We start from the raw sequence: 25,797 nt of genomic DNA, 5'->3' as shown, positions 1-25,797 counted from the left end.
ATAGTATCCACTTAGCAGATAGAATTTTTGGATGCACTTGTCTAATACGTATTTACTGAGCACCTACTGTGTGCAAAACACTGTATCTTCTTTTTGTAATTCGATTTAAAAAGCTTTTCCTTTTCAGGGTGTCTGGGTGGCTCAGTCAGTTAAGCATCTGCCTTTGGCTCAGGTCATGATCCCAGGGTCCTGAGATTGAGCCCCCAGTCATCTACCCACCCCCCCACCCCAGCCCCAGTTTGTGCTCTGTCTCTTGTGCTCTCTCAAGCATGCTCTCTCTGAAATAAATAAATAAAATCTTAAAAAGAAAAGCTATTCCTTTTCTTGGATCGCTCTTGGTAGGGGCAAAGAAACTCTAAAGGAGCCCATGATCTGCAAAGATTTTACCACTCAATCCCTCCTTCCCCGCCCACCTTGTGTCAGGTCCCCTCCAACCTGCATCAGCATTCTCGGGCTGATGCTCAACTGGCCCTCTACTACCGGTCTGTATGAGGGGGATTGGGATTCAGGGTCCTTGTCTGGGGCCCTTGAGGCAAAAACTCTGGGTTGAGCCTTGGGCCCTTTCCAGCCTCATTCCCTGGCATTCCTCCCTATGGACTGACCCCTTCAGGACAGCTGCACAGGGGGAGCAAACAACATTCAGCTCATGCAAATACAACTCCACGTGTGCACCCAGCCAAAGAGCGAGAAAGAGAGCAAGAACAAATTAAATAATGCATGTTGTTCCACTCGATGAACATCTGCCCTCCTCAGGCTGTTGTGGGGATTAAATAAGTGAATATAGACAAAGGACTTCAGACGGTGCCCAGGGCTCTCAGATCTCAAGGGTTCTGAAATGTACGCTGCATCTCTTCCTCGGTGCCCCCAGACCCACTCTGCAGCCTTCTCCACCTCTCTTTACCCTCTCGTCTCCCTGCTAATCTGTGTGTGGCCCAGACACAGGCCCGGGAAGAGTGCACAGGGTGAGGCCAACAAGCCCCTTCCTCACCTGGGTCTGTACTTCTCTGTGCTCCATTCTCCTCATCTGTAAAATGGGTATAAACATACCTCCTCCATAGGATTTCATCCTTCTGTGAGGGATTAATCACTGGGGTTTTTTTATTATTATTTAAATTAATAATCATTAAGTGCTTGACACAGTGCCTGGCAAATAGTAGTTCTCAGTGTTTGTCAAATAAAACTAAGTGGGAATAAATGAATACAGACTCTATGTTCTCAGCAGCTGGCAGACTGTGGGCCCTCCAAAAATGTTGATGGGATGGGATGAATGGATCCAGCCACACTTCCTCTCAGGCCTTCAGAGCATGCATCCTGGGTAGTACTGGGTTTGCTCTTTTCCTGTTTTATATTATTCTTCATCTTTTTAAGACACTTGTGTCCTGCTAGCTAGCTGGTGGCACTTGACTCAGTGCTCAGCATGGCTCACCATGCCCTCCTTCTCTGCTTCTCCTATCTCATTTGCTGTTCCTTCCCCATTTCCTCTCCTCGAAAGGTTGGAGTGCCCTGGCTCTGTCCTGGGCCTTCTCTTCATTTGCATCATGTCCCTAAGTGACCTCATTGGTCTCCAGGGTTTGAACGATCACTTATCCTTCAAGGATGCACTGAGGCTCCAGGATAGACTTCTTCCCGCCATCTTCAGACTCCCATAGCTACTGGCTCAATGGTTGACCAGGCATCTCAAAACATTCAAAATGGAACTCTTGGTTTCTGCTATCTCCCCTCTTGTCCCCATCAGCACGCTCCTCCCAAAATGTAGACTCCCTCTCAATGCCTCTCTCCACACCCAGAGCCACCCACCGTCAGAGCCTGTCAGATCTATCTTCTCCTGAATTTTCTGGGTCTCACCACTCCTCATGCTAGTCCAAGCCCTCACCTCCTGTCTCCTATCCCCCTTCTGCTCCCGGCCCCCTCAGTCTCCTCTCTACCAGCACTCAGAACAACCCCTTTTAAACGGAAAGCCATCCCCTCATGGCTGCCTTCCCATCGCTGGAGAACAAAACCCAAAGTCCTGACCGTGGCCTACTGAGCCCCCACCACACTCTATTCAATCCATAATTCCTCTCAGAAACACCATCCCACCTGCTGTTCCTAAAGCCAGCAAGCAGACACTTGCCTCAGGTTATTGTTCCCTCTTCTTGGAATGTTCTTTCAAATACACCCCCAAGGCTCCTTCCTTACTTCTTTCTAGATTCAAGGAGACCTTTCTGACGCATCTGGTTGCTCTCTATCCTCTCATCTCAGTTTATTTTTTTTCATAGCATTTATCACTACTTTGCATTATATGATACTTGCATTGGGTTACTTGTTAACTGTCTGTCTTCCTGACTAAGGAGCCAGGGACTCTGTTTTATTGTTCAATGATTAGAGTACTGCTGGGCATAATATTAGGAGCTCAGTCAACGTTTATGACATGCATGTATGTATGATTAGCAAAACACTGGAAGGCAGAGGCTCTTTCTGACCTCCTCATTTATCCCCTCTTTCTACCCCCAGGTGCCTGGCTGGCCTCGGGCAGGGTAAACCACGGATATCCATAAATGCATGATTGCTAACTAGGCAATAAAGCCCTTTTGGGCAAATGAGTAACCAAATTCCTGAAACCTGCAGGTGCAGTGAGCAGAGGGGCAGCCTCCTTCTTTTGAAAAGCTGGTTCTTTAGGGAAGAGCCTTAGTCTCTGATGCTGCCCTTCCTTCTCCTTGGTATCCTGGCCCAAGGCTGTTGCTGGGAAGGGCATGAAAGTGCTGCCGGATGTCCTGGGGAAACTGCATAAGCCCAGAGGAACAGACTCTCCTCCCCAGCCTGGAGCCTGCTGGCACATCCACCAGGGTGCTCAGCAGGAATCTCCAGGTGGCTGTGGACCAAAGGGTTACTTATAGGTCCAGAGTAGCTGGTCCTTGAATTCCTACTTAGTCCTAATCACCCCCTGAGGTAAGCACTGTGAACCTCATCTCACAGCTGAGGAAACGATAGCCCAGATTAAATGACTTGCCCAAGGTCTCACTGGCAGTGAGTGGCAGGGTTGAGATTGGACCCCGTTCTGCCTAACATCAGATAATAACAACAGCAGACATTCGTTGAGGACTCACTAAACTCCCTACGTGCATGTAGATCTCCTCCAACACTCACAAGGGCTTTATGAGCTAAATATTATTATTATCCTCATTTAACAAATCAAAGAGGCACAGAGAGGTTAATAACTTGCTCGAGGCCACACAGCACATTCCATGACAATATGCCACTTTTCATGCTACCTCCAACAACTAAAGATTTAGGTCATAAGCCATTCCCAAGGGGTAAATGTGCTCTGCAACACCAAAGGAGGGACAGCTAGAGAGCAATGGGCAGGAGCAGTAAATTTCGCCCAGCATGGCTACGTGCCCCCAGCTGTAGCCTCTGCCGCTTTGTCCTCTCTCCCCAGTTCCTAGGTGATCTCCAACCTGGGAGGGGAAGGCTGCTGCTGTCTCGGAAGCAGCAGGGCACAAAGTCCAGCCCAGGGCCTTGCCCAGCCTGGTGTCTGCCCCGCCTGCACACACAGGGACATTAATAGGTAATGACTCCTGTGATGAGGAAGAGCAGAGCAGTGGAAATACAGAGGCCTGAGGCCCGCTGGAGGCTGCAGGGCCTGGAGAAGAAAAACAGAGGCTAACCTCAGGGTGCAGTCAGACACCACGGACCCCAGGGGTAATTCTCCAAAAAGGGGCAAAGACTAGTACCCATAGGGAAAAAACCAATGAGGACCTGATGTTACCTTCTTTCTGCCCAGGGGCAGGAAACTGAAATTCAAGCCTGAGTCTTGGGGGAGGGGACAGAGGTTGGGTTCCTTCAAAGTGGGTTGCCTGAAACCTACACTCACCAAATGTCCTCAGCAGCTGAAATTTCTCTTCTCGTGTCCCTGTGCAACAGGATGCACAGGTGAACCCTGTCTCGTGCTCCGGTTGCTACTTGCCAGTCCCCAAACTCCTGCTGAACTTCCAGCCATCTCTCACTCTTAGAAATCCCCAAGGCCTCTTTTTTTAGGAGACTCATGGCAGTAGAGCTTCCCCTTTTGTACTCCACCAAACCTCGACCCCCACACTCAGCACCCAGCCATAGCGTAGGGTCCCTCTCTCACCTGTGCAGCCAGCAATTCCAGGGCACAGAGGAGGTCTGGCACAGAGTGGGTACTCAAAATACACTTACTAGATGAATGACTGCCCCCTGGCACTTAGCTCCCGTGGCCCACACATTGGCTGGCTACTCTGGCTCCCCTGGGCCTCTCTCTGTGGGGAGAGAAGGGTTAAGCACCCGGACCTTGCCTACCAGAGCTCGGCTTCCTCAGGCCTCAGAAGAGGTTTGGCTTGGTCTAAAGACACTGCCCCTCTGGGCTCTGTGAGGGCCTCAGGGCACACAGTCGTCTCAGGTAGGGCCTGTGGGTAGCTCTAGACACCCCTGGCTTCACCCTTGAGCTCTGAAGCATTCTGAGTCCTGGTGGGGAGGTCCACTGGGGTTACTGCCAGTGGTCCTCTCTCACTTCAGGGCCTCAGTAGCTCCTGCACAGCTCTGGAAACAGTTCTGGAAATGCCCTGGGTGAAATCCAGTAGCTTTCAGTGAGAGCCTCTGAGAATCCTGGACCATCCCTGAGGTCTCCTATTGGGACACACCAGGGGAGCTGTAGCTCTCTGTCTGAAGACTCTGGCTGACTCTCTGTACTTCCTTCTTTCCTCCCACTGCCCCCTGGTCAGCACCAGTTCCTCACCTGCTTCTCAGGCCCTAAGAAATGCCCTGAAATGGGGAGGGGGCTCCCTAAAGTGCTTCTAGCTCGTTTTCTGAGGTCAAAGGACAGAGACAGAGGACCACTTTCCCTTCCGACCATCCCCACCTCTCAGACACTGTCCCATATCCTCTGCATATGCTCCAACAGCCCTGAGCTTGGGGCACTAGGAGCTGGGATTTGTCCACTACGGGGCATTTCAGAGAAGCTTCCTGTCTCAGGCCAAGCTGGAAGGAATTCCAACACCAGAGAAGCCCCAGCCCTCGGAAGCGCAAGGAGAAAGAATACTTTTTGGAGATCGGTTCACGGGTTCCTACACCTGGAGTCCTCCTGCCCCCTCCCTTATTTTACTGGGGATCCCTGCTGGAAACCAAACCACCCACAGGGGTCCCAGTCCATCCACAGCCCTGAGGCCGGGCTAGAAAAGGGAGGGTAGCGCGGGGCACGTCCATCCCCCCACCGCCCAGCCAGGACTCCGGGGTCCTGAACGCTTTAGGGGCCCCTCGCAGCTCTGACCTTGTGCCGGAATTCTCGAGCCACCTTCCGGTCCATGGCTGGGCCAGGCGGAGCCGCGTCGCCCGCACAACTCGCTCCTTCGGGTGCCCGGAGGCCCCAAGCCGGCAGGAGCCGCAGCGGAGATCCGCGGGCCCGGGAGCGGGGGGGCGGGGCCTGGCGCGGTGGGCGGGGCCTGGCGCGGTGGGCGGGGCCTGGGCGGGGCCTGGGCGGGGCTGCTGGGACGCCCGGGACACCTGTCCTGAAGCTTGTCGCCTCCCACCGACACCCCGAGCGAAGGGTCTGGAGTGCGTGGGTGTGTGTGGTGGTGGCGGCGGCGGTGGCCGGACTCGAGGCCGGCGCTCCCCTCGGACGGGTCTCCAAACACAAGCAGTTGGGGGACAGGATCTCGGGAAACGTGGGGAGGAGGCTTGGGACTTTTTTGTAGGAGGAGGTCCTGAGACTCTCACAAGGGTGGGTAGGGATAATCCCTGGATCCGCAGATATAGGGCCATTGGCTCGGCCCCTGAGGCTTTCACCCCCTGCCGGGCATCCCTCTCTCAGCCGACCTACCCTCTATAATGGCCTTCTCCACGGGCTAATTCCCCGGAGGAGGAAATCTTTGATCTGCGAATTCCTTGGGGCCGGGTCTAAAGCGCTCACAGAGGCCTGAATCAGTGAGGGTAGCAGTATCCCTCCGGAACTGACTTCCCCTCCCACCTGCCTAGCCCCACCCCACTCCACACACACACACACACACACACACACACACACACTCACTGAGGCATGGAAGGGCCTGGCAGTGACATCTTGATTTACTGCTGACCTTTACCCAGGGCTCAGATCCCATCTGGTTCATTTGAGTCAATTCATCCAGTTTGTTCAACTCCTAGGTCTAGTGCTGGAGTGTAAAGACAGTGATGAACCAAGTCGGGGACAGACTGAGAGGAAAGAGGGGGTCAAGAAAGGGGCGTATGGGAGAGAGTGGGGATCTTTGATCAGGGGGCTTGTGCCTGGATTTAACCCGGGGGGGGGGTGTTTGCACCATGTCAGGGGGCAGGGGACAGGGAGATGGACAGCAACCCAAAATAGTGAACCACTTACAACTGTAACTTCAGGGACACCTAAAACCCTCCTGTTTTTCATCTTATCTCTAGTATCTGAAGTTTTGCCAACAGACTTATTTTTATTGGGACTAAATTGTCACCTAGTTTAGGATGTAAATCCTTCCTGGAGAAAAACCTTGAAATATTATCCATGTCCTCACCTTAGTATTAACTAGTTAAGTCAGAGATAAAAGGGGAAGACTTGTGGGATTTTCAAAGGTCCAGGAAAGACACTCAAAATATGTTCCCCTCCAACTTCCTTTGTTGATGTTCTGCGTCTCTTAACTAAGTCGTGTGGCTGTTATTTCATAGTTGGAATCCAGGCAGAGTGGCAAATGGCCTTTCAAAGGGGGATGCAATCCATGGGCCACTTCAATCGTTTTCCATGACCACCACCCTCATAGACTCTCTCCTTCTTTAAATGCTTCCCCTCTTGGTTGTGGGGACTGAGTCAGAGCTTTCCTCTCCTATGAATGTTCCTTTTCAAGCTTCCTCTGCCCTCACCTGTTCTCTAACCAGGGCTTGTTACGTTTCCATCCTTAGCTCCCTCCCCTTCCTCTCATCTATGCCCATGGCTTCAAATACTCTGTGAGGGGCTGTATGCTTTATTTATCACTATATTCCCAGAACACTGTGTGGTAAGAAATAGATGCTCAATAAATTTGTTGAGTGGATGAATGAATGCATCCCAAGTCTATATCCCTGCCTAGGGGTCTCCTGGGACCACCGCCATCACCACTACCACCATCATCATCATCACCTGCAAGACTTGCATCTGGTTGGTGTTCCAATAACTTATTGGCCAAGAGAATGCTGCACAGGTTCCCAAGGCTCCTAATCCCACAGTTCTAGCATTAGCATTAACATTCCTCCTGGACAGGGAGTATATCTTGTTCACAAAATTAAATCGGTGTTTTGTTTTTTCATTTGTTTTTGGTTATTTTTTCATTTTGTTGTTGCTGTTGTTGTTAAAGTCTGGTCTCGAGGGGAGCGGTAATATGGAAGTGTGACGCACTTCTATCATCAGTCAATATTTTCTCAGCTGGGGCCTGAACTAGTGCTGGACATAAAGAGGACTAAGTCACTATCCGTTCCCTAGAGGTGCTCAAAACTGGAGGTAGAGTAGGGACTTGGAGCCCCAGGAAGCTGTAGTAGTGAGTGGTGGGAGCACAGGCCCGGATTCTGCGGGCTTGAGCTTTGGTTCTGCCACTGACAACTGCCCACTGAGTGGCAGGCCCCGGGGCCTCTGTGAAAGGAGAGTGGAAGACCAGACTTCCACAAGCATCGTGGGTGTCCAACGGAAGGGCCTTCAGAGACCCAGGTTTCTAAGATGGGGATCTTTGAGGAGTAAGGGATGCTGCGGGGTGCACTGGCTACCTCCTTGCTCCCCCGGGGTACTTGGAGCCCACTGATCTGAATGCGGCCCCCTCTGGGGAGGGGCAGCCACAGGCGGAGCCGGGCAGCTGGGCATCCAGTCGCTCCAGCTCGGGGAGGAGCCAAGCGCCTGGGAGGCGGGGCGGAGGCCCGGGGCCAGAGAGCGAGCCGAGGCGCCGAGCGGAGGGTGACCCGGCCTTTGCAGGCGAGGGACTCGGCCGGCCGTGCGCTCCCGCTTCGCAGCTTCCGCGCGCCCCATGGGGTCCCCGGGCCTGGGCGCGCCCTCGCCGGCGCTCTGCCTGCTGCTGGCCTGCGTCTGGCTGCCCCGGGGTGAGCCGGCGGCCGGTCCCTGCGGGTGCCATCTCTCGGTGCCAGGGCAGTGGGCTGGAGGGGGCCGCGGGGTAGGGGGAACGGTGACGGGAGGTTCTAGACAGGGAGGAAAAGGAGGTTTGCGGGGAGGGCAGGGGAGAGGGGAGAGGGGCGCCAAGGAAAAAGAGGCCAGAGACAGCCGGGAGAAGGGGTCCCAAGCTAGGCAGGATGGAAGGCACCCAGGGTGGCGAGCTGGAGGGAACAGGGGCACAGAGTAGGGGGAGAGTGGGAGACCCTTGTTGGAGAGGTCACCAGAGAGGGAAACGGATTGAAATCTGTAGGGAGAGAGAATGAGGGGGTGAAGATGCATCCTAGAAGATCCAGGACAGGAGGTGGGAGACCCAAGAAAGGGAGGCCTGGCTTGACTGGAAAGCAATCCCCCTTCCCAGGCTTAGCACCCACACCCCAGGGCAACGCAGAGCTGCAGCCTGACCCAGCCCAGGATCCCAGGTGAGTAGGTGCAAGGTTGTGGCTGCCCCACCCATGACTCCCATCTTTATTTCTGGTGTGGATGATCCCAGCGTTTTAGCACAGAGGGTGGGCTGCCCTTGGGGGTGGTGGGAAGGCATGGCTCATTCTTATTCCCTCACTCACCTTAGGCTTGTTTCTCATCTAGCCACAGACAGCAGGAGGTGTCCCTTGCCATAAAGGATGCTACAACAGTGATGGGAAGCCAGGTAAGAGGAGGCCTGGGGAAGGGGGGCTTCACTGGGCAGGGGCTTATTTCTGTCTGGGACCGGGGCTGACAGGGAGTTCTATAGGTTGCAGGAAGGTTGTCTCTGCAGTTATTTGGAAGGGGGACAGTGTCCCTAGTATATGTCTGAAGTATGCAAATTCATGATACACTTCTATTCCCACTTACCTAATCTCTTGGGACCCTGCCTGTAGTTGGTTCAGTTTGTTTTTGTTTTATTTCATTTGGGGAGGAGGGCACTAAGATGCAATCTGGACATAGCTGAACTCTCCCCCGCCCTGGGGTGAAAGCACAAAGGTGAGGGTTTAGGCGAGTGGAGTTCCCTCTTACTGGCCTGATCTGGGAAGGTATGAAACCGGTAAGATGCCCCACTCCATACCTTGAGCAGTGCTCCAGCTAGTGTGCCTTGAGAGGGAAAGACAAGAACTGGGCCACTCGGTGGGGTTTGTGAGGACGAGCTCACATTGTGTGGATGGGAAGGAGAACCGCAAACTATTAATCTCTTGAGTCTGTACGTTGCCCTCCCACCCTCCTGGCATTCTCCCTTCTTTCAGGAGAGGTAATAGTTTATTTTCTCACTTTGCCAAATTTCTTTGGTCTCTGGGTCAAGTGACTCATGTACTCTTTCCAATCCTGTCCTGTACTTGTCTATTCTACAAACATAGACGTGTTATAAATCTGGCCTGCCCACAGCTAGATCCATAGAGCATCTAGAACCTCAACTCATGCACCCTGGCCCTAGGGATCAGCCCTTGTGCCAGTGGGTTGGGGACTATCACCTGTAATAGAAAACAATGTGCTCCCAAATACCTGCCCTTTGGAAATAGGTATGAAGACCCCAAGGCAGGAAGAGGACATGCTTATTCTGTAAGGGGTGGATTATCCAGGCTATTTATTTTTTGTTTGCCCACTTAGCCAGGCCACAAGTTTTAGAATCACACTCAGATGTAGTTTGAATTGAAAGATAATATTGTTATTCTTTTTTTAATTAATTAATTTGAGAGATAAGGTGAGGGAGGGGCAGAGGGAGAGGGAGAGAGAGAAGCAGACAGCCCAAAGTGGGGCTCGATCTCACAACCCTGAGATCATGATCTGAGCCAAAATCAAGAGTCAGATGCTTAACTGACTGAGCCACCTAGGCACCCTCTTATTCTTTTTCTATGTGATGAAATCAAGGTAGGTGGGTGACCTGCTGGGGCCCCCAGGAAGCAAGTGAAACGAGGACTCCTGGTGGAGCCAGCTTGCTGCCCCACAACATAAATGCCCCCCAGGACTCCAGGAATCCCTGAGTTTTAGTGGAGAAAATAATCCTTACCCAAGCACCTCATTCCCCTAGCAGGCTTCCTTCCTCGCTGGATTTTAGAGTAGGCCTCTCTCCCTTTACCTTCGGGAAGCATCTGGACCAGACAACCCCAGTGGGTTTCTCACATTACTCCTCAGAGCAAATAAGGGGTTGGAGTGGCCTTCCTTTAAAGCCACTGGAGTGGGTGTGGGGAAATGAGGTCATTAGCTAGAAAGTGAACCTGGGGATCCTTCGAGGGCTTCTGCCTTGAATAACCTCAGCGGTGAGGGTCGGGGGCCCAGACCAGCAGCCAATTGACCTTCATTTCAGAGCTGCCACATTCCTATAAAGCACAGCCGTTGTCCAGAGAATCCATAGTATAGGCCAGGGTGGGAGGGTAAAAGCAATGTTATTTACCTCAATTTAACTGAAAGTTAGCATTCCCTTTAATTATGACTATAGGCTACAGACCACAATACAGCAGTAGCAGTGTCTGTGACTGTCACCAGTAGAAATCACAGACACAGTGATAGCACCTTACACTTGTCATTTCCAGATCTCATTTATACTCACTGCTACAAAACTCTGGCAGTGATAAGACTTGCTGCTAGATCTTGCTATTTAATGTAGTCGAAATATTACGAAGCCACACATTTTTATAAAATAAAACATTTTCATGACTATATTGCAATATAATCCATGTCTTTGTCATCCTGTGTTTTATGTGTTTACCAACATTATTCTTAGAATGGGTCAATAGGCTTCACTAGATTGTCAGAGAGGTTCTTGGCATCAAAATGTCTAAGAACTTTTGATCTATACTGAAGACAAATCATTTGAGCAGGATTTAAAGATTTCTCCAGAAAACGGCCTTGGCTCTGCAACCCTATCTTGCCCTCATTAACACTGATCTCAGAAGCCACATCTGAGGTGGGGGTGAGGAGTGGAGAGACACAAAGACACAAAAAGGTTTCATTAAGAGCTCTTTGGGGCCTACGGGATGTGAGGTGATCGTTTTTCCCATGGTCTCTGAGGCCCCGTGAGATCGATTACCACCAGGGTGGGAAGCCCGACTCCTGGGCTCAGGCTGGGTGTGCAGGGTAAGGAGAGCCGGGGAGGACTCAGGAACCAGGGGCCAAAGGGGCACAAGAACACTGAAACCTGGCCCAGGAGGGGCCGATGACTTCCCATGGGTCAGTAGGACAGTGCAAAGGGGGGCAGTGACTGCCCAGGGTTGAGTGGAGAGACTGGCAAAGACCCCTGGAGGTTGGGCTCCAGGGACCAAGGGTTCTGGGTATTCTCCATGTTCCAAGTCCTTTGCCTGAGGCTGGGGATTCAGCCCGAGGCTGTGGAGATGACAGAGAGGAAGGAGGACACGTGAGACTGAGAAGCACAGTGTGTCGGTGCCTTGTTGGCCCTGTGAACATGCACACGGGCTCCCTGAGGGCAGAGACTTTGTCCCCTTCACACGGGGAAGCTGTACACAGGAGGGGGCTGAGGCTCTGAGAGGGGAGGAGCTTACTGGGACCCCAGTCCCAGTGGTATGAGCCACCTCAGACTAGGGTCCCGAGAGCTCAGGCATCCAAGTCAGCTAGCTCCGTGCTGACTGACCACCCCTGATGTTCAGAACAGTTCCAGTTTCAGATGGTTTCTATCCAGAGAGTCCACATGGTGGGATTTCTGGTCTGGAAGATAGGATTTCTCGCCTCGCTTTGCCTGTGTCCTCCTCAGATTTATGGTATCAGGGAGAGTCCTGGCGTGGAGCCGAGTTCTGAGGACTGTGGGTGGTGACCCGTGAGGAAGGTTGGGGTAGGCGATGGCATGAGATGTTCCCCAGCCTTGGGGCGAGGGGCTGCCTTTGTTTCTTAGGTCTGCCTCGTGTGGTTTCCGAGGTATTTGTTCTCCCGACAAGGGGGTTTTGTGTTGGGTTTTGTGAGGGCATGAAAGTGTACTAGAGAGGGAAGGAGGCAGGGAGGCTGGGGGATATGGGAGCACGGAGGGGAGGGAATGTGTTCAGGCCACCGAGATGCCACTCTGGAGGGTTAAAAACCAGCCTTCACTCCTCTAGGGCAGGTCTGAAATGCTCCTGGACCTCTCAGAGGTGGGCCTGGGGAGGGAGAGTGGCTGGAGGACGGAGGCGTGGGGGGCCTCCTTCCTCTGGGCGATGGACAGGGAGGGCCACGACCTTTAGGAAGTCCTTCCCTGACCATGTTCTCTTCCTTCTGTCTTTAAAAGGAGGCTGAAGTCCTGGACTCCTTGGCCATGTCTTCCTGGGAAAGGCGGCTCCATCGGGCCAAATGTGCACCATCTTGTAAGTGGCCCCCCTCCCTGTGGCCCATGGCAGGCCAGGCTTCCCTCAGGGCCTCCTGTGATCTCTCTGCCCTGCAAAGGGTCTCTTCCCACCTTCCCCAGTCCCAGCCTCCAACTCTGCTTTCCTGTCTCCTGCCTGGCTGAGGAGGGCTTCCTCTCCAGTGTCCTGTTCTTATGACCATGGCCCCATGGCTTTTCCCTCTCACACTTTCTGATGCCAGTGTGATTGGGCTTCCTTGCTTAGTGGTTGTTTCCCCCTCTTCTTCACCCTGTGTCCGCGGCCTCTCCCCTTACCCTGTGCTGTGTCCGTGGCCCCTTCTCTTGTGCCATGGCTCCTTCCCTCACCATACTCTGCTTCACTTTGTCTTCTCATGCTCTGTGGCCTGTCTCCCGTATTCCAAACATGAGGCATCTCCCCCTTCCCTGGGTCGTGCTTAAGCCTCTTCCCCTGAGCTTAGGGAACAGTGAGGAAGAGAGGTACCTGAAGATCTCTGAGCAATCTCCCCACTCACCCTACGTGCTCCATATTCAGTCTGCCTGCCTTGTGTGGCAGCCACGAACTTTCAGTGCAAGGAGCTGAAGGCCCAGGTGGGGTTGGCCTGGGGGGCACTCGAGGCATACTGAGGACAGGTACTCTGAGCCCCCACGCTGCCTGCCTGTCAGGGAGGGAGCCAGGCAGCTGGGTCTGAGGCACCCTACCAATGCCCCCACTAGGGCTAGCTCCTGAGAAATGTTGGGGCTACCTGTGGGTGGGGATCTGAGTTCCATGTAGCTCTGGAAGGGCTGAGTCTGGTGCCCTGGCATGAGGGAGGTGCTGTATCAATGGGTCCTGCCCATCTTGGTTCAGTGGGGAGGTACCTTCTGTGTCTCCCCTGCAGACTTGTTCTCCTGCTTCAACGGGGGCGAATGTGTGTACCCAGCCTTCTGTGACTGCAGACGCTTCAATGCCACCGGGCCACGCTGCCAGATGGGTGAGTCTGAGCTCTATTCCACCCCGGGGGTGGGCTGTGGGTACAGGGAAAGCTTGTGAGCCTAAGGCCTGGGAGACCCAGGCTGGGGAGGGGGCACAGGTCAGGGGCCCTGCTAAGAGCTGGCTTGGTGCCCACTGCAGCTGCATGGACAGGCTCTCTTTCCTCTGGCACAGTGTATAACGCCGGCCCTGAGCGGGACAGCATCTGCCGGGCTTGGGGACAGCACCATGTGGAGACGTTTGACGGTCTCTACTACTACCTCTCTGGGAAGGGCAGCTACACCCTGGTGGGACAGCATGAGCCTGAGGGCCAGACTTTCTCAGTCCAGGTGAGGCCTTTCCTGCCCTGCCTCTCTAGGAAGGTTCCACTAGGCTCTGGAGGTCGTCCTGGCCAGGGCTTTGCTGGTCACAGTTAGACAGTCTACACCTGGGAGGAGCTGGGGGCTCCATGGTTCCCTCTCACCCACTCACTCCTGGTTGCCCCTGGCCAGTTACCGATTTAGTCACTCATCATTAAGTATTAGGTACATACTTGTTCTCTCCCTGGCACAAGGCTTGGCGGTGGCCTTGTGGACAGTAACACAGATGTAGTCTCTGTCCTTGTGGAGCTTACAGACTAATGGGGGAAACAGACATCAAATCGAATGAATCAAGTGCAACTGAATGCACTTCAGAGGAGAAATACCAAATGTTAGAAAAGCATGCGATGGAAACCTAACCTTGCTTATTGGTAAGAAGGATGATCAGGGAAGACTTCCGTGAGGAAGTGACATTTAAGTTGAGATCTGAAGAATGAATTGGAGTTAGCCAAGTGGAGGGTCACAGGTCTGAGGGCTGGACATGAGAACATTCCAGATAAAGGGAATTTGGGTGCTGAGGACCTGAGATAACAAAGAGCACTGTGCCTCTGAGGAAATGATAGAGGTCCTGGACGACTCCGTTCAGGGTTACCTCTTCTAAGAAGCCCTCCTGGATGCGCAGACCTCCTAAGCTGGCTCAGGGGCTCCTCTCTGTGTAACCAAAGTTCTGCATTGGTGCATTGTCAGTGCATTTCTCTTACAAAGGTCTGTTTCCAGGTTGGTCTTCTCTACCATATAGAAGCTTTCCAGGCAGGGACCGTGTCTTTTCATTCGGTGTTCCCAGGACCCAGATTAGCGCTCAGAAAATGTTTGTCCTGTATACGAACACATGTGTGAGACTGTCAGGTGGATCTGATTTCCATGCTTACCCCATGTGTGGTGCGGGGTGTCTGCTTCAGGCACTGGTCGGTACACCTCCGTCCGGAGAAAAGTCAGCCTGGGAGCCGGCTCTGCTGAGGAGCACCTTGGTTAGGGCAGAGTTAGGGCCAGAGGCTTGGGAGTTTGGGGAGATCCTCGTGGTCATTGTCACTCCTCTGCCAGCAGGCATGCCCCTCTGTCTCCGGCACAGCCCTGCCGCGGGGCCGCCCTAGGGGCCATGCCTGGATGGGATGCCCTCTCTGCCTCGGCGTATCACACATCAGAGTTTTTTTATGACTGTCATTTTGTGACAGATACAATTACTTAGACTAACGGGGTGCAACGCATTCATGGATTCTGAAATAAACTTAATGAATTAGAACTAGCAACCCTGCCAAAAGAAAGAAAGAAGGGGGGAGGAAGGGAGGGAAGGTGCGAGGGAGGGAGGAAGAAAGAAAAGAGAAAAAAACCCCAAAGAGAATAGAATATATAATGTGGATGCATCACACATTAATAGGGGTAAATACTATTTTGTAAAATTTTTGTTTTGTTTATATATGTATATATTTATATTTCTTACTGTGGGTCATGATCCAAAGCTTGACAAGTTTAGAGTGTGGGGTGGCTTTCACAAGCCCCACTTTCAGCTGGAGTGACCCCAGCCTGCTTAGACACATTGAATGGTAATCTAGTGGAAGGGTTTCTACACCAGGAAGAGAAACATTTCAGGCTTTTCCCTAAGCCTCAGTTCTCCTCCCTCTCTTGGGTCTTAGGGGTTTGAGGTATGGGTTCCATCTGAGGAGGGGGCAGAGGAGATGTGCATGTGACAGGCGGCACAGGAGTGACACAGGTCACACGTGCTTGTGTGTGCAAGGAAGGCCTAGACCGCACCTGTCCGGGTCATGGTTAGTGTGTGCACTGTGAATATATGAGGGGTGTGTGTGTGTGTGTGTGTGTGTGTGTGTGTGTGTTCTGTGTGTCAGACGGTGTGAGTGAAGATCTTGGCTTTTAATTTGATGAGATAACCTGGGTTGCAAAAAAAAAAAATAATAATACAAAAATAGGGAGACAGCACCATGTACTGGAAAGAGCCCTGAAATTTAGCCTGAGTCCTGGGTTGGAATCCTGGCTGTGTGCGTGTGTTGACCTTCATCACTTCACCTCTCTGAGTATCACCTACCTCCTCCGGGAAATGCAGATAATCGGAGCTCTGTCCTCCTGCGGGGTTGTGGGGACTGGGAGACATCACAGAGGAAGGGTGCTTGGCACGTAGAAGGTAGGTGATGAGCATTAAGCGGAAGCTCCATGGGGTGTCACTGGCCTCTAAACCCCCTCAATCAGGTGCACAACGACCCGCAGTGCGGCTCCTCCCCCTACACCTGCTCCAGGTCCGTCAGCCTCTTCTTTGCGGGTGAGCAGGAGATCCGTCTGGCCAAGGAGGTCACCCTCGGAGGCGTGAGGTAACTATGACACCAGCTCTGAGCTCTCCTGCCCCCTGACACTGGTGGTGAGGGATGGTGAGCATCTTCCTTCTATAGCCTAAAGAAAACTGTTTTCTGGGGGCAAACCGAAGAGTTTCCACCATCAGGGCAGGAACATACTGGCTGGCCAGTGGGGTTTCCCAGCAGCTGGGTGTGTGGAACGATGAGTCCCTCGAGATTTTCTGAGACTCTGAGGGCCCTGTGCATTTCCAGGCAGTGGGTATTCATGCCAACAGCAGAATTTTTGAGATAGAGTATAGCACGGAAAGCATGCTTAAGTTTTTTTCTTTCACAATTTCGAGGGAACCTTCTTGAGTGGATCATACACAGTTCAAGCCTCCTCAGAGGAGACCTTGAACTCATTGTCACCTTTTCTGATTGCAAAGGGGCATTTCAATGTCACTTACCTTGTTGGGACATCTGGCAGCAGAGGAATGAGGACTCTGCCCCCACACCACATGGCCCAGACTGTGGTTCTTCTGAAGTCTTTCTTGTGTCTTGTCTTCACTGTCCTTTCCCTCCCTTGCTGTCTGCTGTCCCTTCATGCTGCTGCTGGGTTGGGGGAAGGAGTCTTCCTGCAAGGACCCTTCTCTTGGTCTCATTTCCTGCTTCCAATCTGGAAACTGGGTAACCACACTTTCTGGGGCTCAAGGTAACATTGAAAGCCCAGGGGCTTTTCCTGTGAAGAAAAGACTGGTATATGGATCTTCGGGTTCCAGTTTTGGCTGGTTAGACCCTGTTTTTGTTTTTCTTTCCTGACTTTGAAGTGGATTAAAAGTTGCCAGATTCCATACTGGCTAGGAAAGCCTATCCCAGTAAAACTGGGAATGTGGTCGGGATTGCTATGGGCCTGCATCCTTTCTTCCTCTCCTGGTTTTCTTTATCCCTCAGCTTTTTTCCTCTTCCTACCCCTTTCTTGCTTGCCACCAAAAAAACCAAATCACATAAATGTCTGTTTATACCATTTCTCCCATCCAGGAGAAATGAGCTGACAGCTTCAGATACTCTAAGATTTATCCTGCCGGGGAAATTGCAATTTTATTTTTCTTTTAATTTTTTAAAAAAGATTTATTTATGAGAGACACACAGAGAGGCAGAAACACAGGCAGAGGGAGAAGCAGGCTTCTTGCAGGGAGCCTGATACAGGACTTGATCCCAGGACCCTGGGATTATGATCTGAGCCAAAGGCAGATGCTCTACTCAGCGGAGCCACCCAGGTGCCCCAGAAATTGCAATTTTAAAAGCAAGTTTTAAACTCTGAAGACAAAAGAATCCCTCTCTAATGGTGGACTTCAGATACCCAGAAAGTCAGGGGGAGGGAAAGCGGGGGCCTTAGATCCCATGCTACCGGTGGCATGTGGATGAGGCAGGTGCTGGGTACATGATGGGTCCTGCAGGTAGGGGACGCGGCAGGTCCTTTGGTGAAGGGATTGGATGAGTGTAGGTGGTGTAAACGGCCTGAAGCTCTGGGCTGCACCCTGCAGGGTCCAACTGCCCCATGTGATGGGGAACGTGCGTCTGCAGCGGCTTGCTGGCTACGTCCTTGTGCGGCATCAGTCAGCCTTCACACTGGCCTGGGATGGCGCTTCTGCTGTCTACATCAAGATGAGCCCGGAGTTCCTGGGCTGGACTCATGGGCTGTGTGGGAACAACAATGCCGACCCCCAGGATGATTTGGTGACCAGCTATGGTGAGGTGTAGGGCAAGTGGCCTCTGTGGGGTGTGGGTGGAGGTGGGGGATGGGTCAGGCTGGGTGGGTGGGAGAGACCTTGGGTGGAACCCTGGGATCATGGTACTAAAGACCCTTTGGGATGCCTGGGGCCCCTTCCTACAAAGTGTGTGGCCTCAGGCATGTTCTTAACCCCTCAACCTCAGTTTTCTTGTCTGTAAAATGGTCCTAATGAGAACTCCTACTACGGTTGTGTGAGGATCTAAAGGGCACTTTGCTGGGTGGGATTGATCCTGCAAGATGAGTATGTGTCAGGGGTAGGGAGCAGAAAGCCAGAGAGAGCCAGGAAGAGAAAAGGCTCCATGGGACCTGAAGATACCTAAGGAGGAGTGGTAAAGTAAGAGTGAAGGTAGCAGGGCCAAATCATGGCGACTCTGGCTGGAAGGAGGGAAGTGACACCTTTGAGCACCCACAACATACTGAACACTTAACATACAGTCTTTGCAGTAATCTCATGGGGGGGCGAGTTATTTGCCCTATTTCACATATGAGAGAACTGAGGCTCAGAGAAATGCAGGAGCTTGTCCATGCTCACATTCTAGTTGTCTCTGGATTGCATGGTGTTGCCTCCCCCAGTTTGGAGCAGTAGGGAGCTACTACAGGTTCTCGAGCATTCTTGCCTATTATCACCAGCTTTTTCAGGAGAGTGGCTCCGTTGGGAAATGCAGACTGAATGCGAGCTGGGAGGCTGGATTCTTCGACTCCTTGCCCACCTTTGGCATCTCTCAGGCTCCACCTGCCCTCCCTTACTTAGAGCCTTCCACGGCCCCCTCCCCGCCATCCACCTGTGGTCATGCTAGTTCTCCCCTCCAGGGAAGCTGACGGACGATGTGGCTGAGTTTGTGCACAGCTGGCAGGAGCAGGCCCCCAACCAGCCTCTGAGGCCTACAACTTCCTCCCTGCCTCGCCCACCGTGTCTGCAGCAGAGCGCGGGAACCATGCAGGTCTGGGCCTCAGGCAGAGTGCCTCCCCCCACCCCTCCTAGTGTCTGTCCACCTCCTAGAAAAAGTCTGTGCACCACCCCTTTTCTCCCCATCTTTCTCCTCTCTCTTGAGCTCAAATTGGGGTTCGGCGTGGGGGCTGGTGAAGTCAGAGGGCTGTGAGTGGCTTTGCAGCCCCCAGCTCTGTCTTGTGGCCCTTTGCCCAGGGTGTGTACGACCGGTGCGAGGCACTGCTGAGGCCCCCCTTTGATGCCTGCCATGCCTACGTCAGCCCTCTGCCCTTCACAGCCAGCTGCACCAGTGATCTCTGCCAGTGAGTAGCCAGCCAGGCGTGGAGCTGCCGCTGGGCTGTGGGGAGACCTGTCCCGGTGCTGCAGGGGTGGCGGGGAGGGGGCTCAGCACATGGGCCACGGGGGCTGCTAATCCCAGGCCCTGACAGATATGCTTCCCAAAGCTCGGAAATTCTTATCTTCATAGGTGGACAGGGCTTCCCTATTCTCTGAAGCCCAGATATAGGGACTGACACCCTCAGGGTCACACTAGTCAATGGCAATGGTGGGACTAGAACCCAGGTGTCCTGCCTCCATCTGTATACAGATACCTTCCCGGTTTCTCTTTCCTAGCTGTGTGACAAGGAGGGGTGCCCTGCACCCTGGAAGTGTCTAGAGGGTACGGGAGGGCAGGTGGTGGAGCGGGCTCTGGCGTGACGCTTGGTTTCCCTGCACAGGTCAGTGGGCGACGAAGCCACCTGGTGCCGGGCGCTGGCGGAGTACGCCCGAGCGTGCGCCCAGGCGGGGCGGCCCCTGCAGGACTGGAGGACCCAGCTCTGGCAGTGCGGTGGGTGCATCTGCTGGTGGGCAGGGACGGGTTCAGACAAGCTCTGGCTTGGGCTGTGGGTGGCACCCTCGGGCTCAGCTCAATGTCCTGTCCTGCTTAGGCCCATAGTTGTCGGCGCTGTAAGGCCTGAGGCCCCATCCTCGTGTGACCGAGGAGCCAACGGGCTCAGAGTGGAGGGACTGGCCTGCGGCCACAGAGCAGGCTAAGCGTGGTTCTCCGAGCCTCCCAGGCTCTTGCCTGCTTTCTGGTCACCCAGGGTTCCCGCTGGGACTAGGGGAACAGGAAGATCACAGCCCTCACTCCCCCGACCCCAAGGCCTGGAAAAGGGGTTGGGTCTGTCCTGGCAGAGCTGGGGCCCGACTCCCCCCTTCCCCGTGCCCCCCCTCCCAGCCGTGCACTGCAAGGAGGTGGCCTTTACCTACAATGAGTGCATCGCCTGCTGCCCCGCCTCCTGCCAGTCCCGGGCATCCTGTGTGGACAGCGAGATCGCCTGTGTGGACGGCTGCTACTGCCCCGACGGTATGCCAGGGGCAGAGCGGGTGCCTGGCCGTGTCCTCCTGGGCTGGCACGGAGGAGCGTGATCAGGGGCCCCAAGGGTGCCTATCTGCGCAATGAGGGGAGAAGGAACACACAACTCGGGAGGGAATAAATGAATGACTGGCTTCAGGGAGGTGGGGGTGGGGGTGGCACTGCGGCTCTTGAGAAGTTCATCAGGGTGTTTCATGTTATTGGGACTGAGCTTTTTAAGGTGTGTAGACAAGGACGAGTCATTCATTCATTCATTCTTCATTGATCATGTATGAATTTGCTTAAACACTCACCCACGTTTTTTAGGGGGATATAAATTTGCAGCATATCTGTAGTGTGCAGGCCATGGGTAGGCAGGGATTGAGATAAAAATATATACAGTCATGGACTCTAGGGGTCACAATCTGGTTGCAGTGATGTTTATTTATGGCTCCCATCTAAGGCATAAAGCAGTGAGGACCCACTCAGGGGTTCAGACAAGAAGAGACATAGGAATTCAGTGAGGGGAGAGATTGTCAGGGAAGGCTTCCTGGAAGAGGTGTACCTAAGCTGGTTCTAGATACAGTGACAGGCTTTTGAGAGGTGGAGAAGACAAGTTGGTCAGTATGCAGGTTGCTTGGGGTGGGCAGTTCTCAGAGCAAAGGTCTGGAGGTGAGATTATTTGTCCAGAGATCTGGCCTGAGCCAAGGATTCATGCAGGAGAAGGCTTGAAAGTGGGCTCAGTGGTAAAAGCTTGGATGAGGGATCTTATGGCCCCGGGGAGCCATAAACGGTCTGTGAATAGGAGTGGAGGTGAGTTAAGTGGGCCTTTGCTGTCACCCTAGGGCTGATCTTTGAGGACGGGGACTGCGTGGCACCAGCTGAGTGTCCCTGTGAGTTCCATGGGACCCTGTACCCGACTGGCTCTGTGGTGAAAGAAGACTGCAACGCCTGGTCTGTCCACAGCTGGGGGGTGGGGCAGTGGTGATTTCCAGGGTTTTCCAACAGGGCTGCCCATCTGGGGTCTGGGAGCCCTGGTGACATGGGGGCACTCACTCAGCATCTTTAAATCTCAGGAGATCTCATTAGATCTAACCCTTGGAGGTGGAGGTCTCTACCACCCACTTTAGAGATGGGAAGACTGAGGGCTGGGGGCAGCAGCTCTGTGGACCTTGCAGTCCTCCAGCATCTCCCCTAGGCCTGGAGAAGTGAGCCCTGCCTCCTCGGTCTCTGTTTCAGCACATGCACTGCAGGCAAGTGGGTGTGCAGCACATCTGTCTGCCCAGGTATGTCTGACTCTACTCCCTTCCTCCAGTCTCACAGCTTTGGGGGCAGGTAAGTTCTGGGGGCCAGGCCTGCAGTTCCCAGCTTGACCCACTTTGATTCCTCAGAGCCACTTTGCCTGGTTAAGGGATTGTTCCAGCCTCTGTCAGGGAGGCCTTTTGTGGGGGCAGATCTAAGGACCTTCCTGAGCTTGGGGGCCTTGCACGGAGACTGGCCTCCTGGCAGGGGGAGATGCCGAGGGCAGGGCTGTATCTCCCTTCAGACAGGCTGGTGAGGGCAGGGCTGCTTCTCCCCAGCGACCAGTGTCGAAAGGGGGGGCCAGGGCTCCAAACACCGCCCGAACTCCTGAGGACAGGGTGCTGTCCCTTCCTCATGCTCGGGGCCCGCAGGGCAGAGGCAGTCCCCGTGGGGCAGCTCCCATGTCAGCCACCTTTCTCTGTCCCTCAGCCGAGTGTTCAGTGACTGGTGACATCCATTTCACGACCTTTGACGGCCGGCGGTACACCTTCCCTGCCACGTGTCAGTACATCCTGGCCAAGAGCCGCTCCTCGGGCACCTTCACAGTGACGCTGCAGAATGCCCCTTGTGGCCTGGTAAGGGCTGGGCACCCTCAGGCCCACTCCAGCCAGCCGCTTCTGCTCTCTGCCTCCTCGGGAGGCTGAGGGACTTCGGGCAGGGTCCCAGGGCTTCCACGGCCCACTCATCCTGATGTCTATTCTTTCTGGGCCGAGCCAGGGGATAGGAGACTAGGTTCTGTCTCTAGAACATCTGCTAGCTGAGAGGCACTTCCCCTTTTCTGGGCCTGTGTGTTTTGTTTTTTTTTTTAATCTCTAAAATGGGTCTAATTCAATTTAATCTTATCTGCTTCCTTGGATTGTACCTTCAACATCCCTATGTTTATTTGCTCACTCATTTATTCATTCAGCAAATACTGAACATCTGTTTGTGCCGGAAGCTATGTTGGGTCTCGGAGACTGGGATGGATTAGATCTGGCTCTGCCCTCCTGGGCCTTGCAGTTTGGTAGGTGAGGCAGAGAAGTACCCCCATAATCCACTATGTTATAGGAGTTGTGACAACGTGGACATTACAGGGTAGGTCCCTGTGGAGGAGCTTTTCCTTGTTGTTATTCAAGAGGTCAGGTGGGAGGAGGGGTGATCTGGAAAGACTTCCTAGAGGAGGGGACCCCTGAGCTGTGTCAGCTGCTTAGGAACATAACTGAGAAAATCGCCAACTCACATATCTGAGGTAGTTGTGAGTTTGTCTGTCTCTCCGTGACTGCATTTTCCCTGAGTTGACCATACAGAGCTGACCCCATAAGCCTTGGTCTGGGCTACACTCAGCTCCTTCCTGCTCAGTAGAGCAGGGGTTCACACCCCTAGTTGGGGCAGCCACCCCCAACCCCCCTTCCCTGCCTGCCTTGTCCTCCCCCACTGATGTCAGGTGTGAGCAGACATCACTTAGAGGTCCCCTCCCTGGCCCTGGGGACCCAGGCTGGGCTGTGGACAAGGGAGACGGCTGTGCTTTCTTCCTTTTGAGGCCTGAGTGATCCCCTCCTCTTTCTCTACCAGAGAATGGCCTGGATTTGCCCTTGGCTGCTCTCTGAATCAGAACACTTGTCCTCAAAAGCCTGGGGGCTCCCATGACATCCTGAGGGAGGCAAAAGAAAAGGCAAGCAGACAGACACCACCCAGTGTAACTCCTTCCCATTTACAAAGTTCTAGAGTCTTAGAATACCTGGGGCCATGAGACCCTGGAGGTCCCTTACCAACCCTTTCTCTACCACATTCTAGATGGTGGCCAGCCAGCCTTGGCCTGAGGTAACCTGCTTCACTGCTCAACAGTGCCTCTTGATAGTACTTTCCTTTTACCATGAGCCAGGTCTCCTCCTTGTGACTTCATCCATGCTGATGAACAGTAAGCTAGTCTTCTGCTGGCTCTGTGCAGGGCACAGTGAGGATTACACAAATGAGTCAGACCCTGATCCTAGCCACCAGGAGCTCGCAGCCTGATGAGGGAGTCACTCATGTCCTCAGGACAGGTGCTTCATGGTGAGATACAAGAGCAGTGCTATCAGAGGGGAGTTCTGTGGAGGAAGAAATATTCCTACAGGTCAGAAGAAAGGATCAGGGAAAGCCTCATGGCAGAGGTGGCATTTGGGCTGAATGACCTAAAGTGGGCCTAAAAAGATAAATAGAAATAGGATATATATGTTTGAGGATGGGGAGAAAGGGCAATCCAGGAGGATTAGATCATATGAAAGAAAGCAATGAGGTTGGAATGTTCTAGAAAACATTAAGGCCGATGCAGAAGGACTTGGCAACTGGCTGGTAAAGTGGGCAGGGTGTGTGGGAGAGAAGAAGGAAGAGTCAAAGATGAAGCCATGACTTCAGTCCTGGGTGAACACAAGGGGGTAGGGTGAAGATGTTAATAAAAAGGATGATGATGATAAAGTATTTGCACAGTACTTTTTACTTTGACTAATCACTTTTGCATGGGACCTCTAGTTTAAGGCTCAAAATACCCCATGTAGTAATCATTATTATTCTCTCCACTTAAAATATGATAAGACAGGTCTATAGAGGCTTGGGGTGTTCCTGATAACCCCCAGCCAGCGGGAGGGGGAGCTGAGCCAGACCCAAGGCTGGAAGTCCGGAAAGCTTGTCACAGCCTCTTTATACACCTACCCCAGTATCTGGGCAGTGTTTACAGCCTTTGAAATATTTTTCAAGTAGACCTTTCTCATAGTAGTTTTAGATTTTATAGAAAAAATGCAAAGATAGTACATAGAGTTCCCATAAATCCCACACCTAATTTGTACTATCATTAACATTATACATTAGTATGGTACATTTGTTACACATAATGAACCAATGTTGGTACATTAACTAAAATCTGCACTTTACTCATATTTCCTTATTTTTTTTTTTTAGCCTAATATCTTTTTTCTCCATTCCAACATACCACATTGCATTTAGTCATCATGTCTCCTAGGCTCTTCTGGCTGTTGCAGTTTCTTTTTTTCTTTAGTGTGTATGTGTTTTTTTGTTGGTTTTGGTTTTTTGAGAGAGGGAGAAGAGAGAATCGTAAGCAGGCTCCATGCCCAGTGTGGAGCCTCACTCGGGGCTTGATCTCACCACCCAGAGATCATGACCTGAGCTGAAATCAAGAGTCAGATACTTAACCAGCTGAGCCACCCTTATTACAGTTTCTAAGACTTTATGATGATCTTGAAAGTTCTGAGGAGTGCTGGTCAGATATTTTGTAGAATGCCCCTCTACTGGAATTTGTGTGATGTTTTTCTCATGGTTAGAGTGGTTTTATGAATTTTGGGAGGAAGATAAGAGGTAAATTGCTATTTTCATCACATCTTATCAAGGGTACATATACCAACATGGTTTATCACTGTTGAGGTTGACCTTGGTCATCGGGCTGAGGTAGTGTTTGTCACATTCTCCATGTAGAGTTAGCCTTCTTTTCTCCCCTTGCCATACTGTTCTCTTTGGAAGGAAGTCTCTACGCTCTGCCCATACTTGGCGAATGGAAAGTTATGCTCCCTCTGCTTGAAGGCAGAGATTCTACATACATTATTTGGAATTTTTCTGCACAGGAGACTTGTCTTCTTTCCCCCTCACATATTTTCTTTCAGTCATTTATGTATGTCAGCATGGATCCAGGGATATTTATTTTATATTTTGGGTAAGAATCCAATACTTTTTTATTTTGTTACTCAAGACTTTTTCTAACTTGACCATTGGGCAGTCTTACAGTTGGCTCTGGAGTCTCTTTGACATAGCCCCATCAGTGTGTGTGTGTGTCTGAGTGTGTGTGTGTCAATGTGTATACCGCCTTACTTTATGGTCCTACAAGATGCACCAGGCTCTTGCTGTATATTTCCTGTTGCATTCCTAGAGTCAGCCATTTCAGAAAAAATACTATCAGATGCTCTGGGCTCTTTTTATTGGAGAACGGTATTAGACAGCAAGATCTGGGGTACTAGGTGTGCACCATTGCTACTGGGGTATCACTTCTTTTAGACCCTCTTAGCCTACAGATAAAGGAAATAATATGTATAACTTATGAATATCCTCGTATAACCAATGTATATATACGTATCTATAGATAATCTATCAATAGCTCTGTATATCTTTATGCGCTAAAGTTCATATTGATGTGCCAACTCTAATCTATTACCATGTGGGTCATTGTAGCCTCCCCCCTTGCTTATCTATAAATGCCCACGCTGACTGTGAGAAATCTGGCTTCCACATCCATCATCCATTTATCTAATTGTTCAATTCCAGTATACATGTATAGAAGTATCGGAATTATTAACCCATATCCATGGGAAAGAACTTTATCAACTAGAGTGCAGTACTTATACACAGTTCCATTTGCCTTTAGTCTTACAAACTCCACTTATTTCCAAAGTTACTTAAGTCAACACCTTTCCCTG

At 52.2% G+C, this 25,797-nt stretch overlaps 2 protein-coding genes across 4 annotated transcripts in view; one reads left to right on the top strand and one right to left on the bottom strand.

Moving 5' to 3' along the window:
- USH1C (USH1 protein network component harmonin) overlaps positions 1-5,419 on the bottom strand; it is a 45,370-nt gene extending 39,951 nt beyond the window's left edge. For all 3 annotated transcript variants that reach the window (XM_072793877.1, XM_072793879.1, XM_072793880.1), the window contains exon 1: positions 5,267-5,419. In XM_072793877.1, the coding sequence (XP_072649978.1) occupies positions 5,267-5,302 (36 nt within the window). In that variant the 5' untranslated portion in view covers positions 5,303-5,419. The remainder of the gene's footprint in view (positions 1-5,266) is intronic.
- A 2,560-nt stretch (positions 5,420-7,979) lies between these two features.
- OTOG (otogelin) overlaps positions 7,980-25,797 on the top strand; it is a 90,310-nt gene continuing 72,492 nt past the window's right edge. Inside the window, exons 1-15 of the mRNA XM_072793691.1 lie at positions 7,980-8,052; positions 8,481-8,541; positions 8,708-8,768; positions 12,303-12,378; positions 13,256-13,348; positions 13,522-13,676; positions 15,906-16,024; positions 17,530-17,735; positions 18,588-18,718; positions 18,922-19,028; positions 19,443-19,552; positions 19,943-20,071; positions 20,905-21,013; positions 21,299-21,345; positions 21,791-21,936. Of these exons, the coding sequence (XP_072649792.1) occupies positions 7,980-8,052; positions 8,481-8,541; positions 8,708-8,768; positions 12,303-12,378; positions 13,256-13,348; positions 13,522-13,676; positions 15,906-16,024; positions 17,530-17,735; positions 18,588-18,718; positions 18,922-19,028; positions 19,443-19,552; positions 19,943-20,071; positions 20,905-21,013; positions 21,299-21,345; positions 21,791-21,936 (1,623 nt within the window). The remainder of the gene's footprint in view (positions 8,053-8,480; positions 8,542-8,707; positions 8,769-12,302; positions 12,379-13,255; positions 13,349-13,521; positions 13,677-15,905; positions 16,025-17,529; positions 17,736-18,587; positions 18,719-18,921; positions 19,029-19,442; positions 19,553-19,942; positions 20,072-20,904; positions 21,014-21,298; positions 21,346-21,790; positions 21,937-25,797) is intronic.

The sequence above is a fragment of the Canis lupus genome, chromosome 23 (assembly GCF_048164855.1).
Source record: "Canis lupus baileyi chromosome 23, mCanLup2.hap1, whole genome shotgun sequence".
NCBI classification, from domain to species: Eukaryota; Metazoa; Chordata; class Mammalia; order Carnivora; family Canidae; genus Canis; species Canis lupus.
The sequence above is the reverse complement of the archived record's forward strand: the minus strand, read 5'-3'. Positions and strand labels throughout refer to the sequence as shown.